This window comes from Carcharhinus amblyrhynchos, chromosome 24 (assembly GCF_965287045.1).
Source record: "Carcharhinus amblyrhynchos chromosome 24, sCarAmb.v2.hapA, whole genome shotgun sequence".
NCBI lineage: Eukaryota > Metazoa > Chordata > Chondrichthyes > Carcharhiniformes > Carcharhinidae > Carcharhinus > Carcharhinus amblyrhynchos.
The window spans coordinates 7,248,442-7,268,413 of NC_137347.1; the positions used below are offsets into that span (position 1 = coordinate 7,248,442).

At 45.0% G+C, this 19,972-nt stretch overlaps 1 protein-coding gene across 2 annotated transcripts in view; it reads left to right on the top strand.

The window, feature by feature from the left end:
- The first annotated feature begins 12,256 nt into the window (after positions 1 to 12,256).
- Positions 12,257 to 19,972, top strand: part of inpp5b (inositol polyphosphate-5-phosphatase B) — a 129,145-nt gene continuing 121,429 nt past the window's right edge. The window contains exons 1-3 of one of the 2 annotated variants that reach the window (XM_080211163.1): positions 12,257 to 12,397; positions 14,893 to 14,990; positions 15,821 to 15,844. In XM_080211163.1, the coding sequence (XP_080067289.1) occupies positions 12,297 to 12,397; positions 14,893 to 14,990; positions 15,821 to 15,844 (223 nt within the window). In that variant the 5' untranslated portion in view covers positions 12,257 to 12,296. The remainder of the gene's footprint in view (positions 12,398 to 14,892; positions 14,991 to 15,820; positions 15,845 to 19,972) is intronic. The other variant, XM_080211164.1, reaches the window with a different exon arrangement.

Consider the following 19,972-nt stretch of genomic DNA (forward strand, 5'->3'; position numbering starts at 1 on the left):
ACCTCTTAATTTGAGACCCATTCCCAGCAAGGAAAATATCCTTCCTGCATCTATCTACCCTTTTGAACCCTCTGCGTTCTCCTAAAGGCGTTTTTCATCATTGGTCGAAGTACACTGTCCAAACCAGGTTTATAAGACCATAAGATATCAGGGCAGAATTGGGCCATTCAGCCCATCAAATCTGCTCCACCATTCAATCATGGTTGATAAGTTTCTCAACCCCATTCTCCTGCCTTTTCCCTGTAATATTTGATCCGCATACCAATCAAGAACCTTTCTATCTCTGTCTTAAATACAATGGTGGCCATGATGTGGAGATGCTGGCAATTGGACTGGGGTGGGCACAGTAAGAAGTTTCATAACACTAGGTTAAAGGGGGATCAACTGATGAAGGAGCAGCGCTCCAAAAACAATCTGTTGGGCTTTAACCTGGTGTTGCGAGACTTCTTACTGTATCTTGAATACACTCAGTGACCCGACCTCCACTGCCTTCTTGGCAGTGAATTCCATAGATTCAGCATCCTCTGACTGAAGAAATTCCTCCTCATCTCGGTTCTAAAGGGTCATCCCTTTACTCTGAGGCTGCACCCTCAGATCCTAGTCTCTCCTACTAATAGAAACATCTTCCCCATGTCTGCTCTATCCAGGTCTTTCAGTATTCTGTAAATTTCAATCCCCTCATCTGTCTATAGACCCAAAGTCCTCAAATGCACCTCACCCATCAAGCTTTTCATTCCAAGGATCATTTTTGTGAATCTCTTCTGGACCCTCTCCAAGACCAGCAAATCCTTCCATAGATACGGGGCCCAAAAATGCTCACAATACTCCAAACATGGCCTGACCAGAGCTTTATAAAGTCTCAATAATACATCCCTGCTTTTGTATTTCAGTCCTCTCGAAATTAATGCTAACATTGCATTTGCCTTCCTAATTATCAACTCAACAAGCAAGTTAATCTTAAGAGAATCCTGAACTAGGGCTCCCAAGTCCTTTTGTGCTTCTGATTTCTGTATTCTCTCCCCATTTAGAAAATAGTCTATGCCTCCAGTCTTCCTACCAAAGTGCATAACCTCACAATTTCCCACATTGTACTCCATCTGCTACTTCTTTGGCCACTCTCCTAACCTGAAAGTCCTTCTGCAGCCTCTCTGCCTTCTCAATACTATCTGTCCCTCCACATATCTTTGTATCATCTGCAAACTCAGCCACAATACCCTCAGTTCCTTCATCTAAATCACTGATGTATAAAGTGAAAAGCTGTGGTTCCAACATTGACCACTGTGGAACTCCAGTAGTCTCCAACTGCCATACTGAAAAGGATTCTTTTATCCCCACTCTCTGGCTTCTGCCAGTCAGCCAATCTTCTATCCATGCTAGCACCTTGCCTCGAATACCATGGGCTCTTATATTACTCGGCAACCTCCTGTGCCACACCTTGTCTAAGGCCTTCTGGAAATCCAAGTAGATAACATCCACCACCTCTTCTTTGTCTAACCTGCTCATTACCTCCTCAAAGAATTTGTCAGGCGTGACCTCCTCTTGATAAAACCATGCTGACTTTGCCCTATTTAACCATGCACTTCCAAGTATTCTGAAATCTCTTCCTTCATAATGGACTCTAAACTCTTACCAATGATTGATGTTAGGCTAGCCAGCCTGAAATTTCCTTATCGTTTGTCTCCTTCCCTTCTTAAATGTTACATTAGCGATTTTCCAAGTGTTACATTAGCGATTTTCCAGGCCTCTGGGACCCTTCCTGATACCAGTGATTCTTGAAAGGCCACCATAATCTTTTCAACTACCTCCTTCAGAACTCTGGGGTCTAGTCCATCTGGTTCAAATGGTTTATTAGGTAGTGCTTTTAACTCTCCTATCATGTGCATGCCAAGTTTGTCCAGCCATCAATTGGGCCAGAGTGAATTCCCACTGGCTGAATGGAGGATTAGCCAGGGTTAGACATTTTGATCTGTTTGCATTAGCTTGCCTGACATATAATTTCAGTTCCCAATGAGCTTCAGCGGAAAAGGTGACCCACCATGTCTGCCTGTGCCCTGCCCATCCACCAGAAACCCCACTGCTGGTGTGAGGGGAAGATTCCATTTGCTAATTTGGGACAAAATTAACCGTCAATTAGACAAATTTGGATGAATTTAGGGAAGCCAGCATTGATTTGTTAAGAACAAATTGTGTTTATGAACTTGCTTGAGTTTTTTGATGAGGTAACAACGAGGATTGACGAGGTCGATGTGGTGTTCATGGACTTCCAAAAGACATGTGATAAAGTGCTGCATTAAAGATTTGTCAGTGTAGTTGGTGCCTATTGAAGAAAAGGGATAGTAGGGATGTGGGTTACACATTAGCTGACAGGAAACAATAAGGAAGGACATAACATATGAAGGACTGTAGAAAAAGAGATCATCAGCCATGGATATCTAAGGAAATAAAGGAGGGTATCAAATTCAAAGAAAATGCATACAAAGTGGGAAACTAGAGGATTGGGAAATCTTTAAAGGTCAACAGAAAGCAATGAAAAAAGCTATGAAGATGATCTATGAGAGTAAACTAGCTCAGAGTATAAAAACAGATAGCAAAAGTTTCTACAAATATAAAACGAAAAAGAGTGGCTAAAGTAAACATTGGTCCGTTAGAGGATGAGAAGGGTAATAACTGAAAATGAGAAAATGGCTGAGGCATTGAACAGGTATTTTGTGTTGGTCTTCACAGTGGAAGACCCAAATAACATGCCAAAAATTAATGACAGGAATGCTATGGCAAGCGAGGACCTAGAAACTATCATTATCATTAAAGAGGTAGTGTTGTGCAAGCTAATGGGGCTAAAGGTAGACAAGTCCCCTGGTCCTGATGGAATGCATCCCAGGGTACTAAAAGAGATGGCAGGGGAAATAGCAAATGCACTAGTGATAATTTACCAAAATTCACTGGACTATGGAGTGGTACCTGCAGATTGGAAAACAGCAAATATGACACTACTGTTTAAAAAAAGTAGACAAAAGGTTGGCGATCAGTGACTAGTGATGTGCCTCAGGGAGTACTGTTGGGACCGCAATTGTTTACGATTTACGTAGATGATTTGGAGTTGGGGACCAAGTGTAGTGTGTCAAAGTTTGCCGACGACACTAAAATGAGTGGCAGAGCAAACTGTGCAGAGGATGTTGAAAGTCTGCAAAAGGATATATACAGTCTAAGTGAGTGGGCAAGGGCTTGGCAGATAGAGTACAATGTTGGTAAATGTGAGGTCATCAAAATAGAGTATTATTTAAATGGCAAAATAACTGCAGAAGGCTGTCTGTGCAGAGTGACGAGGTGTCCTTGTGCATGAATCACAAAAAGTTGGTTTGCAGGTAATTAAGAAGGCAAATTGAATTTTGTCCTTCATTGTTAGAGGGATGGAGTTTAAAAACAGAGAGGTTATGTTGTATTGTGTGAGTTGCTGGTAAGGCCACATCTTGAGTACTCTGTATGGTTCTGGTCTCCTTATTTGAGAAAGAATATATTGGCACTGGAGGGGATGTAGAGGAGATTCACCGGGTTGATTTCGGAGTTGAGAGGGCTGGCTTATGAGGAGAGACTGAGTAGACTGAGGCTATACTCGTTGGAATTTAGAAGAATGCGGAGAAATCTTATAGAAACATATAAGATTATGAAGGGAATAGAGAAGATAGAAGCAAGAAAATTGTTTCCACTGGCAGGTTAAACTAGAATGAGGGGGCATAGCGTCAGAATAAGGGGGAGCAGATTTAGGACTGAGTTGAGAAGGAATTTCTTCACAGAAAGGGTTGTAAATCTGTGGAATTCCCTGCCCAGTGATGCAGTTGAGGCTTCCTCATTGAATGTTTTTAAGGCAAGGATAAATAAATTTTTGAGCAGTAAAGGAATTAAGGGCTATGGTGAGTGGGCCAGTAAGTGGAGCTGAGTCTGTGAGAAGATCAGCGATGATCTTATTGAATGGTGGAGCAGGCATGAGGGGCGAGATGGCCTACACCTGCTCCTAGTTCCTATGTTCTTAGTAGCAGACAATAGTTATTTTATGTACTGGATTAAGGTATATAGTGGAGTTCTCCAGGGCTCAGTGTTAGGACCCCTGTTTTTTTCTGACATATATTAATGACCTAGATTTTGCGTATACAGGGTACAATTTCCAAATGACACAAATGTTGAAAGAATTCTGAAATAAGAGGGTAGTGATGAACTTCAAAAGAACACACACATTCTGGTGGAATGGACAAGTAGCTGATTAAATTTTACATAGATGTGAAGTGTCCATTTGGGTAGGAAGAATGAGGCGAGGCAACATAAAATGGATCCAATTCTAGAGGAAGTTCAGAAGCAGAGGGTGTATATGTGCACAAATTATTGAATGTGACAGGGCAGTTTGAGAAAGTGGTTAATAAAACATATGAGATCTTGGGCTTTATAAATAAGGGAAGAGAGTACAAAAGCAAGGACATTATCGGAAATCTATAAAATATTTTTCAGCCACAACCGGAGCATTGCAGCGTACCCGAACAGGCGCCAGAGTGTGGCAGTGACTCCATTACAGTGTAAGCCCACTTGTGACCATAATAAATAAGCTTTCAGCAGCATGTGTGGGGAGAGGGATGGCTTGTGCAATAAAGGGGTGGGAATGTCCAGTTCCCAGGCAGGAAGAGGAATTTCAGAGATTAGTGTCTGCGATCAGACGTGGCACTGGATTGTTGACGATGGAAGGGAAAAGAAAGAGTGCCTGGATTTAGGAACAGAGGAGGGATAAAGATTGCACAAAAAAGGAAGGGGAAAAAAGTTGCAGCAAAAACTGAAAGGAACAATCCAGAGCAGGAGCAAGAGGAGGCACTTGTGAAGTAAAGTGAGGAGAGTCCGAAGAGAGAGAGAGAGAGAGGAAAACTCACCCGGAGGATTGCTCAGAGGCAGCAGCGGGAATAATCGGGAAAGAGACCGCCGGAGAAACACCTCAGAGAGCGGGGAGAGAGCACCGAGACCCCCCCCCGCCGGGGCAGGCAGCACTGAGGGGGCGCGGGAAGGTGGTGGTTGCGGCCTGAGCCTCCAGCGCGGGACCCGCCAGCCCGGCGTTGCTAAGGAGCCGCGTTGCTATGGACCAGTCGGTTGTGCTGCAGGAGACGCTGGAGCCCGGGGCCGAGTGCCGGGCAGTATCCTTGGCCTGAGGTGACCACCTCCCTGAAACCTCTTCCCCCCCCCCCCCCATCTACCCCCCACTTTGCCGTCTCCCCCCTCCCCCCCCCCCCAACTTTGCCGTCTCCCCCCCTCCCCCCCCACTTTGCCGTCTCCCCCCCCTCCACTTTGCCGTCTCCCCCCCCTCCACTTTGCCGTCTCCCCCCCCCCCACTTTGCCGTCTCCCCCCCCCCCACTTTGCCGTCTCCCCCCCCCCCACTTTGCCGTCTCCCCCCCCCCCACTTTGCCGTCTCCCCCCCCCCTCCACTTTGCCGTCTCCCCCCCCCTCCACTTTGCCGTCTCCCCCCCCTCCACTTTGCCGTCTCCCCCCCCCCTCCACTTTGCCGTCTCCCCCCCCTCCACTTTGCCGTCTCCCCCCCCCTCCACTTTGCCGTCTCCCCCCCCCTCCACTTTGCCGTCTCCCCCCCCTCCACTTTGCCGTCTCCCCCCCCCTCCACTTTGCCGTCTCCCCCCCCTCCACTTTGCCGTCTCCCCCCCCCTCCACTTTGCCGTCTCCCCCCCCTCCACTTTGCCGTCTCCCCCCCCCTCCACTTTGCCGTCTCCCCCCCCCTCCACTTTGCCGTCTCCCCCCCCTCCACTTTGCCGTCTCCCCCCCCCTCCACTTTGCCGTCTCCCCCCCCCTCCACTTTGCCGTCTCCCCCCCCCTCCACTTTGCCGTCTCCCCCCCTCCACTTTGCCGTCTCCCCCCCTCCCACTTTGCCGTCTCCCCCCCCCTCCACTTTGCGTCTCCCCCCCCCTCCACTTTGCCGTCTCCCCCCCTCCCACTTTGCCGTCTCCCCCCCCCCTCCACTTTGCCGTCTCCCCCCCCTCCACTCCTCTGCCCTCTCCCCCCCCTCCACTTTGCCGTCTCCCCCCCCCTCCACTTTGCCGTCTCCCCCCCCCTCCACTTTGCCGTCTCCCCCCCTCCACTTTGCCGTTCTCCCCCCTCCACTTGCCGTCTCCCCCCCCCTCCACTTTGCCGTCTCCCCCCCCTCCACTTTGCCGTCTCCCCCCCCCTCCACTTTGCCGTCTCCCCCCCCTCCACTTTGCCGTCTCCCCCCCCCTCCACTTTGCCGTCTCCCCCCCCTCCACTTTGCCGTCTCCCCCCCCCCTCCACTTTGCCGTCTCCCCCCCCCCTCCACTTTGCCGTCTCCCCCCCCCTCCACTTTGCCGTCTCCCCCCCCCTCCACTTTGCCGTCTCCCCCCCCCCTCCACTTTGCCGTCTCCCCCCCCCCCCACTTTGCCGTCTTCCCCCCCCCCCACTTTGCCGTCTCTCCCCCCCCCACCCCACTTTGCCGTCTCTCCCCCCACCCCACCCCACTTTGCCATCTCTCCCCCACCCACCCACACCCCCACTTGCCATCCTCTCCCCCACCCCACCCCACCCCACTTTGCCGTCTCTCCCCCCCCACCCCACTTTGCCGTCTCTCCCCCACCCCACCCACTTTGCCATCTCTCCCCCACCCCACCCCACCCCACTTTGCCGTCTCTCCACCACTGCCGTCTCTCCCCCCCCACCCCCACTTTGCCGTCTCTCCCACCCCCACCCCTTTGCGCCTCTCCCCCCCACCCCCACTTGCCGTCTCTCCCCCCCCCCACCCCACTTTGCCGTCTCTCCCCCCCCCACCCCACTGCCTCTCTCTCCCTTTGCCGTCTCTCCCCCCCCCCCCCACCCCACTTTGCCGTCTCTCCCCCCCCCCACCCCCACCCCACCCCACACTTTGCCGTCTCTCCCCCCCCCCACCCCCCACCCCACCCCACCCCACCCCACCCCACCCCTTTGCCGTCTCTCCCCACCCCCCACCCACCCCCACCCCACCCCACCTTTGCCGTCTCTCCCCCCCACCCCACCCCCCCCACCCCACCCCACCCCACCCCACCCCCACTTTGCCGTCTCTCCCCCCCACCCCACTTTGCCGTCTCTCCCCCCCCACCCCACTTTGCCGTCTCTCCCCCCCCACCCCAACTTTGCCGTCTCTCCCCCCCCACCCCACTTTGCCGTCCTCCCTCCCCCCACCCCAACTTGCCCGTCTCTCCCCCCCCACCCCATTTTGCCGTCTCTCCCCCCCCCAACCCCACTTTGCCATCTCCCCACCCCACCCCCACCCCACCCCACCCCACCCCACCCACTTTGCCATCTGTATTAAATGCAATATTTGTCAACCACCAGTTAGCTAACAAATAACAATGGGTTTATTACTTCACAACTATAAGCTGGGCGCTACAATTGATGTGTTCATTCTTAGCTGTACGATCAATCTGGCTACAACAGTCCTCATTCTGCCTAGAGATCCCAGCTGTTTCCCCGTTGGGTGACTGAGTTACATTACCCTTCTGATGCACGTACCTTACAGAAGCTAGCTATTAGGTCCCTCCCTTTTAACTCCCAGTACATTGATAGCTTATACAATTATCAAAATATTAGCAAAAATTTACATTCTTAAACAAAGTTTAAATGAAACTCAGTCTGCCAGGGGACTTGTCTTTTTCTGGGAGTGATGTAGTTGAATGATTGGTTGAGGTTCAGCCAGAGGTAGTTTCAGTGGTACTTGCTTCATTAAGACTCACTCCTGGTGCCAGCACCTCACTTTCACTATTTCTTCCATTTCATTGAGAGCAGCACTTTGGCTTGCTACTGGCTGATCAGCCACTTCACTCCTTTGACAATCAACAACACCAATATTTTTTATTTACTAGTGTCAGAAGTAGGCTTATATTAACACTGCAATGAAGTTACTGAGAAAAATGCCCCAGTCATGCACTTTGGTGTACTTGTTTGGTACACTGAGGGAGAGCTTAGCATTGCCAATGCACCTAACTACTTGGTAGCGTAATCAGATCAGATAGTAACACCGGCTTTTGGGACTACTCCCATCTCCGTGTTTCTTCAAAACTTGTCCTGCACTTTCACTTCATGGGACAATGGCCCTGTCCTGGCCACCACAACTCCTGGAACCCAACTTGGTTCTCTTACAGCATTCATTGAAATCCTAAATGCAGAAGGAGGCCATTTGGCCCATCTATTCTGCACTGAAAACAATCCCTCCCAGCCCCTATCCCCACAACCTCACAAATTTACTCCGTTTACCCCTCTAACCTACACGTCCCAGGTCACTAAGGGGCAATTTAGCATAGCCAATCAACCTAATCTGCACATCTTTGGACTGTGAGAGGAAACCGGAAGACACGGAGGAAACCCATGCAGACACAGGGAGAACGTGCAAAGTCCACCAGACAGTGACCCAATCTGGGAATTGAACCTGGGTCCCTGGAGCTGTGAGGCAGCAGTGCTAACCATTGTGCCACTGTATCTCCGTTCTTTTCAAAAGCTGGATCATCTGTCTTGAATGCTCTTAACACTTATGATGAATCATTGTTCCTTTTCTGGCAACTCTGTCTTGAGTCCACCTTAAATTTGGAACTACCTGGCTCTCGAGCATCATCCCTGCAGCAGCTCAGCCGGAGCTATCAGCTATCAGGTTCCATAAGCTAACAGAAACCATGCTGAGGTCTCTATTTTGGGGATGGGGTAACCATGCAGTTTCACAGCCTGGTTTACCGCCAGCTTCTAATTTCCAAAGCTATTTACGGTCTTATCTGGTCTTGGCCACACACAAAGCAATCTGTTTCTCTAAATCTACATATTTCTGGGGAGTGACTTCCCTTGCATAGGTAGCACTCTACATTATTTCTAGGCCGTTGTCTAAATTTTAGATAGCTTTTGAGTCTTCTGGCTTCTGCATTTACTCTACTTAAACCAGTACCTTCAGTCCTGATCCTGATGCTGCTGCTGCTCGCAGCTTCCCACCCTAACTGGGCAACATTGTTGCTTTGTGCACTTTGTAGCTGCAGTATGCCTTTCTCAGCGCTCTCTATCGCTGATGCCATTTCCAGTGCCTTTTTAAAAGTTAACCCTGATTCAGGTGACAGTTTTCTCTGCATAGCTGCATTGTTTATACCTGATACCATTAGGTCCCTCAACATGTTGTTCAGACCCAAAATTGCAATGCTCTGCAATTTCTCTTAGCCTGGTCACAGTGTCTGCAATGGTTTTCCTTGGGACTGTATCTGTGGTGTATCTTTGTAATATTGCTGAGGACTTCGGTAGTATTGCCATTTTCCTAGGTCAACAAGTTCTGCAAATGTTTTTGTGCAAGGAGCATCTGGGGACATTAAAGTTATATGTCTGGGTCCCACATGCAGTCAGTAATATAACTTTCTTCTTGTCCTTTCCCTCTATATCATTAACATGAAAAAAATATATCATACTGTACCCAGTCTTCTGGAGCAGTGTTGAAAGCTTCTAATTTTCTGAAGAGAGGCATGTCTACTTTTTTCTCTTTTGCAGGCTCAACTCAATTGGACTTCTTCGGCAACTCTTGCAAACAAACGTTTTGAGTTGCCATCATTTTCCTCATCACCAATGCAGTAAATACAATATTTAGTGACTACCAATTAGCTAACAAACAAGAACAGTTTATTACTATTTGCAACTATATTGAGAATGCTACAATCGATGTGATTGCTGTCTGCCCTAGGATCAATCTGGCTGCAAAATCTTGCATGCTGCCCTGAGATCCCCATGCTTGTTCCCTGTTGTGTGATCGGGTCACATGAGATCAAAAGGCTAGCTACTGAACAGAACCATATGGACTCACCATTTGCCATCTCCCCATCCCCATTTACCCCAACTTAATCCATCCCCCCTTTCTCTCCACCTTTCCCTGGCCATGATTTTACATTGCTCGGGCTGGCACGCACCTGACCTGAATGTGCATGAAAAGATATTGGACATGTTTCTTGGAATCATGGTACACTCATACAATATTTTGGCTGGTGGGCATGCAGGGGAGTTGGAAGCAGGCAATTTATTCCATTAAGTGGCCAATGGAATACAATTTTTAGTGGCTTGTCTGCCTTTACAGTTGGTGGGTGGGCTGATTGGCCATGTGGCCTTGGCAGGACAAACTGTCAAGCTGAAACTAAATTTAAAAAGGTTTCCTGGGCCTCAGATTTCTGTTTCAATTTGCTGCCTAGGCTGTAAAGTTTTTCCAGAGATCTGAAGCTCCCTGAGACAGCTCTGCAGCAACTATCCCCCGAGGGATGTTAGAAATGGGTTAACAGTTACCTTCCACTTAAGTTCTAAATTGGATATTAATCATTTAATAGAAGTCACTGGGACCGATGGCACTGGGTGTTGGGGAGAATTGTATGTGAAGTTGAATCAGAGAAACAAAGATAGTTTATGAAGAAGCAGAACTTGACTCTCCTTTACTGAACTGCAAACTAGAGGCTCGTACAAGGGAGCACAGTAGAAATGCCCTCTCCCTGTCCTCTCCAGCAGCATTGAGTATTTCCCTACGTGCGTTTCACACACCCGTTAATTGGCCAGCCAGTGTAAAATCTTGTTCCAGGGCCGACCATGGCTGGAAGGCCATTTTACACCCGCTTCCAGGCCCGATAGATAAAAACTCAGGCCTCCATCTCTACTCTCAACTCCCCCCCCCCCCGCCCCCCACACATCTTTAAATTTAGCTTAATTGTAAAGTGTTATGTTGGTGCCATGTTTTGGATGTATCTCAATCCTTTTTCCACCTTTTCTTTCATTTGCTTCAATTTATAGACCTCCATCTCCTGCTCTCCTTAGATTTAGGAGGACAAAAAGATCCAATATTTCGAAAGACCATAAAATGTGCTTGAGTAGACCATTTGGACTTTTGAACCTGTTCCACCATTCAACAAGATCAGGACTGATCTCCACAAATCTACCCTCCCACATTATCCCCATCTATTATTTTATGATTCCCTTAGTACCCAAAAATCTATTCACTTTTGTCTTAAACATACTCAGAAGCTGACTATCCACAGCTGTTGGAGATAGAAAATTTCCAAAGATATGAAGATCTTTGAAGAAATTTCTTCTTGTCTCAGTCTTACTTGGTGGACTATTCTGAGACTGTCACCCTGGGTTCTGGATTTCCTAGCCAGGGATTGCATTTACTGTGTTGAGCTCTTTCAGAATTTTATATGTTCTGATTATATTACCCCTCATTCTTCTAAACTCCAACTTATATCCATTGTGTTTACAGACTATCTCCCTTACCGCAGTAACTTGTCTAGTGAATCCTTGCTGCACTCCCTCAAGGGAAAGTATGTTTTTCCTCCTCTAAGGTAACCAAACTGCACACAGTATCTCAGGCATAGCCTCACCAATGCCCCGTATGATTGTTGTAAGACTTCTTTATTATTAGTGCCAGATTTTCATAGCGTTTTGGACCCAAATGTAGGAGACCTGTTCCCATTTCTGACAGATCCAGATTTCTCAGTGGGGGAAGGGGCGGGTCGTGATTTATGCAGCAGCACTATTTGCACTCAATGTTCAATTCAAACAGTCCATAATTTGTGTAATTTCAATGGTGTCCATAGTTCACATTTTCCCAAGGGCTTTCCTAGTGGCATTATTAACATTTGGCTGAGTTTCTGAAGCTACAGTATCTCAGCAAGAAGTTCTGAGTTCATAGTTTGACTGTTTAAAGAGGCTATTACAGGATCAATTGTCTTTGATGTGGGGTTCATTTGGTTTGGGATTTGATCCATGGAATTTGTTTTTAAAATAGATTGACCACTTGAGATTTAATGAGCTCTAAATGAGAACTATAATAGATTGCTAGAAACTTACTGATTTTATTTTCATCTCCACATGTTTGTCCATCATGGATACTGGGTGAATGGCTAACGAGGTGGCATGACAAAAGTAGGAGAGTGGTGAGGGGGGAGGATTGGAGGGCCTAACATCCCAGTTGTTTCAGAAGTTGATTTCCCAGAGACCTGAGGCAGGCTTGTTAACCCGCTTGCCTTGAAGTTCTCCTGCCCTCATGGTTGCCTGTTTTTTAGGGTTAGTGGATCTGCACCCAGTGAAAATCACAAGCTTCGCAGTAGATTTACAGACGCTTTTCTTATGAATCCAGAAAGTCGGGTGCTACTCAACTCAAGTCATGGAAATGTGAGGAGAGAGTGGGAAAATGGCATTGAGGTAGACGGTCAGCCATGTGCTAATTGAGTGACAGATGCTCAAGGGGCTGAATGGCCAATTCCAGCTCCTATTTTCTATGTTCCTTGACGTTTTGTATGCGGTACAAGGTACAATACAGGATGGAGAATCGAATGACAGCCGTATTATAGGACTTGTGGAATGCAACAATGAATATGCGTGAGTTACTTATTTTTCTTAACTTTAAAGTGTTATTGTGATACTAGTTTTTAAATTATATCTACATAGAGAAGTCTACCTGTTATTGACCCCACAGTGTAATCCTTCATAGTGGACGTTAAGTGGCAAATGATGGACAACCTAGCATCACATAATTCCATTTTAAGATTCCCGATAATATTAAACTGGGATTGAATTAGACCTCTAAATTCATGGGCTAATTTTCTGATGATTTTCTATCTTGGGAAAGAGACTGCCTTTAATATCCTGCACTTAGAATTATAAAATGACTGCTGCACAGAAAGAGACTGTTTGGATCATTGTGTCCTTGCGGACAATTCAGCTAGTCCCATTACCCTGCCTTTTCCAGTTAGCCCTCCAAATCTTGTCTCCAGAGATAATTATTTGATTGCCTTTTGAAAGGCATGGGGAATCTGCCTCCACCACATTATCAGGCAGCGCAAACCAGATCCTAAACATAGCTGCACTTAGAAGAAAAGGTTTTTTCTCATGATTCAAATCACTTTAAGTTGGTGTCCTCTGGTTATTGGCTCTTCCGCCAACAGGAACAGTTTGTCTGTCTATTCTGTCCAGACCCCTCATGATTTTGACCACCTCTATCAAAGACTCCGTCAATCCTCTCTGAGGAAGATAATCCCAGCCTAACCAATCTATTCATCTAACTGAAGTGTTACATGTAAGGTAGCTGTTAGTTGCTGGGATTTCATTGATTCCATTAATTGGGCAGGGTGATTTCCAATCTCACTCTGTAACCCAGATGAATTATGCCCTTCAAATCAAGACTTTTTGTTTCAGTATTTTTCTTTAGTCTGAAGGACAGTGGTCTGGATTTTATGGTCAGTGGCAAAGTAAGGGTGCTCACTGCTGACCTCAAAAAAAGCTGTGCTGAGAGATCTTGTCATCTCTGTAGTGAGAACTTTACAATCAATTGCACATGGGGAAAGCTATTTCCAGTATCAAATTAATAGCATCAATTTGTCTAAGCGACATTCACAGCCAGCAGGAAATGCATTAATAATCAAGCCACTTTAAAAACAAAAACTAAAGATTGGAGCATAGACATGAGGTGAAGATGGAAGCTAAAATAGCATGAATTTTTAAAAAATTTTTTAAAAACTAGCAATCAATATGTGTGTAGACATTTAACAATAGTCCATATATTTTTCAGACCAGTTGTTGAGCAGCAGTTACTCAGATTTCTGTTTGAAAACCTTTTCATTGCACCTATTAAACAATGTTTTTATGTGGCTTTTCACAGCAATGAGAAGCTGGCTGAAAGGAGTTATTGTCTCCTGATTTCAGTGATTGTTGGCTGAGTTGGGTTTGGGTTCCATGGTGCAGCCCGTGATGGAGACATGTATAAGATACTGCAACATCAGGATTTCCATGTTCATCCTTAGCTTTGTTCAATCCTGTAGTTGAGGTCAGGTTCAGGGGCAAGGCTGGGGGAGCATGGGGGGAGAGAGGCTGCTGGCTGGTGGTGGTGATGATGCAAAGTCTAATGATTTGCTGTCAAAAGTCCCTCAAATTCTAGGCCATCGCTTTTACTGATTGTTGGAATGTTGTTGTTCCAACAGTTGCAAGTGATGTAAGTATCATCAATCAAGTTATTTCATGCTGATACTTAGAATGAGAAATCAAATTCGGCCAAGTCCTATATTAGAAAGTTGCCTACGAGAATGCAGCATGAAGTTGGTTGCAAAGGTCATCATAGCGAGCTCCGTTAACTGAGGACTAGCTTTATTAAATCAAAGGTATTGACGCAAAGATCAGAAAGTATGCCTTTACTAAAAATATATATTTGAAAAATATACAGATTTCTATTTGGGGAAGTTCTTTTGATTAGTTGAACATCTGTCTGATGGTTTCTGTCTTAGCTAAAGGACTTTTTAAACCTTTTGCCATGAAACTACAAGACATTTTGATTTTTCATTTCACTCAACTTATTTCCACCACCAAACTGACATTTAGTTTCAGGGAGCTGCGACTGATTTTTGATTGATTGATTTTAAGAAGCATTACCCTGTTCGTCACACTAGTGGCCATATTGCTGGATGTTTACCCCAGAACTTATCCAGAGATTGTGAGTTCAAATTGATTCGCCACTATTTAAGAATATGAATTTACTTTCTAAAAGAAATCACAATATGAGAAAAAGACTTAACAGAAATGATCAAAATGTTTTCAAATTGTTATAAGCACATGATGACATCCTTGCCTGGTCTGGCCTGTGTGTGATCCAGTCCCACACAAACACTGTTGAGTCTTGGCTGCCCACTGAAATGACTAGAAAACCACCCAGTTGTATGAAACCACTGGGAGCATTTCAAGATAAATCTTGGCAACTCAGGCTCAGCGTTAAATATTGAACTTGTTCATGATGCCCACATCCTGGTAATGAATTTTCAAAAGTTTATTTACTGTTTGCTTTGTTCATTTTTTTTCAATTTTTAAACATGACTCTGTCCCCTTAGAGTTTTTATGTACGCTCATCGAAGAATGGCAGTCATCGCAGAGGATGTTTCATTGCAAGAAATAGTGCCTGTGTCAGAAGATTTTGTTATTGAGGAAGGTACTAATTTGCTGCTCTTGTAATCCTAGATAGATGATGCGTGAGATGTGGCCTAACACTTTGGTCCTCCGGGAGGATAAATGTTTCTCTGCTTTTGGAAGCTTTCCCCAAATGGTCAAGCCAATACTGAGTTTATCTCTTTGCGAATTACACTGGATCATCCAGTGGTTACGTTGTACCCAGTAAAACTACTGAAATAACTTGATCTGCTCCTGATTCATAATTTTACCCACATTACAGTAAATGTCAAATAAGACTGTATGGGCTTGGGACTCTTTTCTCTAGAGGAGACCTACTAGAGGTCTATAAGGTTATGAAAGGCTGCAGTAGATGTAAAGATGTTTCCTTTGTTGTGTAGTCCAAAACTGGCAGTAATAAAAGTGAGACAGTCACTACTAAATCCAATAGGGATTTCAGAGAAACTTTATCACTCTGAAAGTAATAAGATTGCAGTACTTGTCACATTGAGAAGTTGAATCAAATAGCACAGACGCTGTTAATATGAAGCTTGATAAACACGAGGGAAAAAGGAAGGGAAGCACATGTTAAGATGGTGAGGTGAAGTAAGGGGAGATGATTTTGTGCAGCACAAGCACTGGCACAGACAAGTTGGGATTGAATGGTCTGCTTGTGTGTTGTAAATTCTATGTAATTCAATAAATGAAAGTAAGAAGAACTAGCCAATCGCTGAGTGCAAACACAAAATTGCTCTGATCCAATCACTTCTCTTGAACATTGTGCAGGTTGCGTCTAAGTGAACAAATATATCAACATTGTAAATGTTGAGCATTGCGCAGTATGCTAATATTGTTTTTCCATTTGCTTTTCAGTGATTCAAGATACACATGTTATTGGTAAGTCGTATTTCTTTTAGCTGCCTCACAGATATATTTCTAAACTGATAAATTCATACTTATACATAAATTCATACTTTTGCATTTATATACTGCCTTTAGCACAGTAACATGATGTCCCAAGCTGCTGCCCAGAGACATAATTGAAAAAAGAATGCTGAGCCAAAGAAGGCAATATTAGAACGGATGCTCTAAAGCTTGGTCAAAGAAGTGGATGAAAGGGAGAACTTGAAAGTTGAAACAGACTACACAGAAGGACTGGGATAGGACTTGAGAGTTTAAATGTGATGTTCAGAATTTTAAATTGATGGCATTCAGGTTCTTGGAGTTAAGGTTGATCACAATGGACATGAATGATGGATGAGCAGGACTTGAATAAAATATTTTGAATGCACTGAAGGTCACAATGTTTGAAGTTATAACTGAGGACCTACAAACTTCCAGGGTTATGCTGTCCAACTGACTACGTTCATTCAGCTTCCTCCAGGAATCTGTTTGGCCTCAAGTCCTGGCTTGTGAGAAACCAGCTTTGCCACTTACACCATTTTTCTTTCTGATGGCAAACTATTGAGCTTTTCAAACAGTCTTGAGAGGAGGAGTAGGATTTTTAGGACTTGATTTCAAATAGCTGAAATTCAGTACGCTTCAGTTGCCCATCTCTGGGACAGTACAAAGTAATGCACTGACCATCCAACGGTTTGTAAAGCGATGACAAACCTTGGGAGTCAGAGAGGTGTCAGAGCACAGAGGCCACAGCGAAAAGACTGAGATTCAGCAGCAGTAGCATTGTGACTGTACGTTTGTAAAGCTGACTCATTTTTTCCTGTGTTCTGAAGCTGTGGTAATCTGCTAAGTTTGCTTATGAAGAAAAGGTAACAAACTTCTGAACCTTTATTCCATTAACAAACATTGAATTTTAGTGATAAAGCAGCTCACACCCACTGGTGGTTGTTCAAAGGGGCTTAACAGTTTTTCCACCAGAGACTAGAATGGGCTAGATAGCTGCTAGTTTACTCACTGAAAGAGGCAAGAGCAATCTGGAGATGTGAAGCATGGAGGAGTATTTTCTCTCCTTGCTCCCTATAAACCAGTGCTGATCACTCGGCTTTGATCCAATCTTTCAGATGGCCTGACTGAACTTGTGTGGAAAGTTACTGTCCACTGAACCTTTACTCTTGTGCAATCCACAAGAGGATATTGGCTCAGAAAATCTAGATGTAGAATCAGTGTGGGTGGAACTAACAAGTGACAAGGGGCAGAAAACATTAGTGGAAGTTGTCTACAGGCCTCCAAACAGTAGTGGTAAGGAAGGGGATGGCATGAAACAGAAAATTTGAGATGTATGTAACAAGGGCACTACAGTAATCATAAGTGACTTCAATCTACATATAGATTGGGCAAACCAAATTGGCAGCAATACTGTGGCAGATGAATTCCTGAAGTGTGTAGGAGATGATTTTTTTTTTTTGACCAGTATGTTTAGGAAACAGCTAGGGAATTTGCTATCCTAGATTTGGTATTTTGCAATGACAAGTGGTTAATTAATAATTTTGTGTAGTGTCCTTTCAGGAGCAGTGGCCATGACATGATAGAATTCTTCATTAGGATGGAAAGTGAAGAAGTCAATCTGAAACTAGGATCCTAAATTTAAACAAAGGAAACTACAAAAGAACCAGACTTGTATTAGCTAAGATTAGGAGAGTGGGACAAAATGTTGCAGATGGAATTTAATGTGGCTAAGTGTGAGGTCACGCATTTTGGTCACAGAAACGGGAAGGCGACTTATTATCTAAATGGGGAGAGACTTGGGGTGCTCCGGTGTAGAGGGATCGAAGTGTCCTCATTCATGAGTCACAGAAAACTAGTATGCAGGTAAAGTGCAGATAATAAAGCAAATGGAATGTTGGCATTGAAAGCTAAAGGAATAGTATATAAAGGTAATAATTATATAATGCCTATATGAGGCATTTGTGCGGCCGCACCTGAATTATTGTGCACAGTTTTGGTCCCTGTATTTGAGGCAGTTCAGTGGAGGTTCACCAGATTGATTCCAGAGATGAGGGGTTTGTTGCATGAAGAGAGATTGAACAGTTTAGCTTATACTGTCTGGAATTTAGAAGAATGAGGAGAAATCAAATTGAACAATATAAGATGATGAAAGGTATGAATAAAGTGGACATCGAGCGGATGCTTCCGCTGGTGGGGCTTTCTAGAACGAGAGATCGTAGTCTTGGGATAAGGGATAGCAAATTTAAAACAGAGTTTTAAAATCCTCTCCCAATGGGTTGTGAATCCGTGGAATTCGCTACCCCAAAGTGCAGTGGATGCTGGAACAGTGAATAAATTTAAGGAGGAGTTCGACAGATTTTTAATTGGTGATGGGGAAAAGACAGGAAAATGGGGATGAGGAGCATATCAGCCATGATGAAATGGTGGAGTGGACTTGATGAGCCGAATGGCCTAATTCTGCTCCTATATCAATGGGTGCTATTCTGCTCCGATATCAATGGGTGCTATTCTGATTGGCGGTTGGTGACTAGTGGAGTGCCGCAGAGATCGGTGCTGGGGCCTCAGCTATTTACCATTTATATAGATGATCTGGAGGAGGGCGCTGAGTGTAGGGTAATGAAATTTGCTGTTGACACGAAGATGAGTGGGAAAAGCAAATTGTGCGGAGGTTGTGGAAAGTCTGCAGAGGGATCTGGATAGGCTGAGCGAGTGGGCGAGGACCTGGCAGATGGAGTACAATGTTAGCAAGTGTGAGGTTATCCACTTTGGCAGAAATAATAGTAGGAGGGATTACTATTTAAAGGGTGAAAAGCTGCAGCATGCTACGGTACAGAGGGACCTGGGGGTCCTTGTGCATGAGTCGCAAAAACCCAGTCTGCAGGTGCAGCAGGTGATCAAGATGGTGAATGGAATGCTGGCCTTTATAGTGAGGGGGATAGAATATAAAAGCAGAGAGGTCTTGCTGCAACTGTACAGGGCACTGGTGAGGCCGCAGCTGGAGTACTGTGTGCAGTTTTGGTCGCCGCACTCGCGCAAGGATATTTTGGCTTTGGAGGGAGTGCAGAGGAGGTTCACTAGGCTGATACCAGAGATGAGGGGGTTGGACTATGAAGAGAGACTAAATAGACTGGGTCTGTACTTGTTGGAGTTTAGAAGGATGCGGGGGGATCTTATAGAGACGTATAAGATAATGAAAGGGATGGATTGGGTAGAGGTAGAGAGATTCTTCCCGCTCAGAAAGGACAGCAGGACTAGAGGGCGCAGCCTCAAGATAAGGGGGGGGACAGTTTAGAACAGAGTTGAGGAGGAACTTCTTCACTTAAAGGGTGGTGAATCTCTGGAATTCTCTGCCCGTTGAAGTTGTGGAGGCTACCTCGCTAAATATATTTAAGTCACGGGTAGATAGGATTTTGACGGACAAGGGAATTAAGGGTTATGGGGAGAAAGCGGGAAAGTGGAACTGATCTGCTTCAGATCAGCCATGATCTTATTGAATGGTGGGGCAGGCTAGATGGCCTACTCCTGCTCCTATTTCTTATGTTCTTATGTTTCTTATATCTTATGAACTTATGTAGATCAGAGAACTTCATAAAAAGGCATGACACTGGCTAATATTTAAGGAATGAATTGCAATAATTATATATTCCTTCGTGGCGTTTTCTCTACTCCCTAGCTATGTCTGTAATACTACATCCTGCAATCTCTCATTTCCTTCTCTATGAACGGTATTTGTCTGTATAGCGCGCAAGAAACAATTCTTTTTACTGTATGTTAATACATGTGATGATAATAAATCAAATCAAATCAGAAAAGTGGCCCAACCATGACTAACAAAAGAAATTAAGGATAATATTAGATCCAAGGAGGAGTCATATAAAGTTGCTAGAAAAAGTAGCAGCCTGAGAATTGAGAGAATTTCAGTATTCAGCAAAGGAGGACAAAAAGATTATTGAGAGGGAAAATGGAGTATGAGAGTAAACTTGCGAGGATCATAAAAGTGAACAGTAAAACTATGAAAAAGATTAGTGAAGACAAATGTAGGTGTGTTACAGTCTGAAACAGGAGAACTTATACTGGAGACCTAGGACACGGCCGAGCAATTAAGCTACTTTAGTTCTG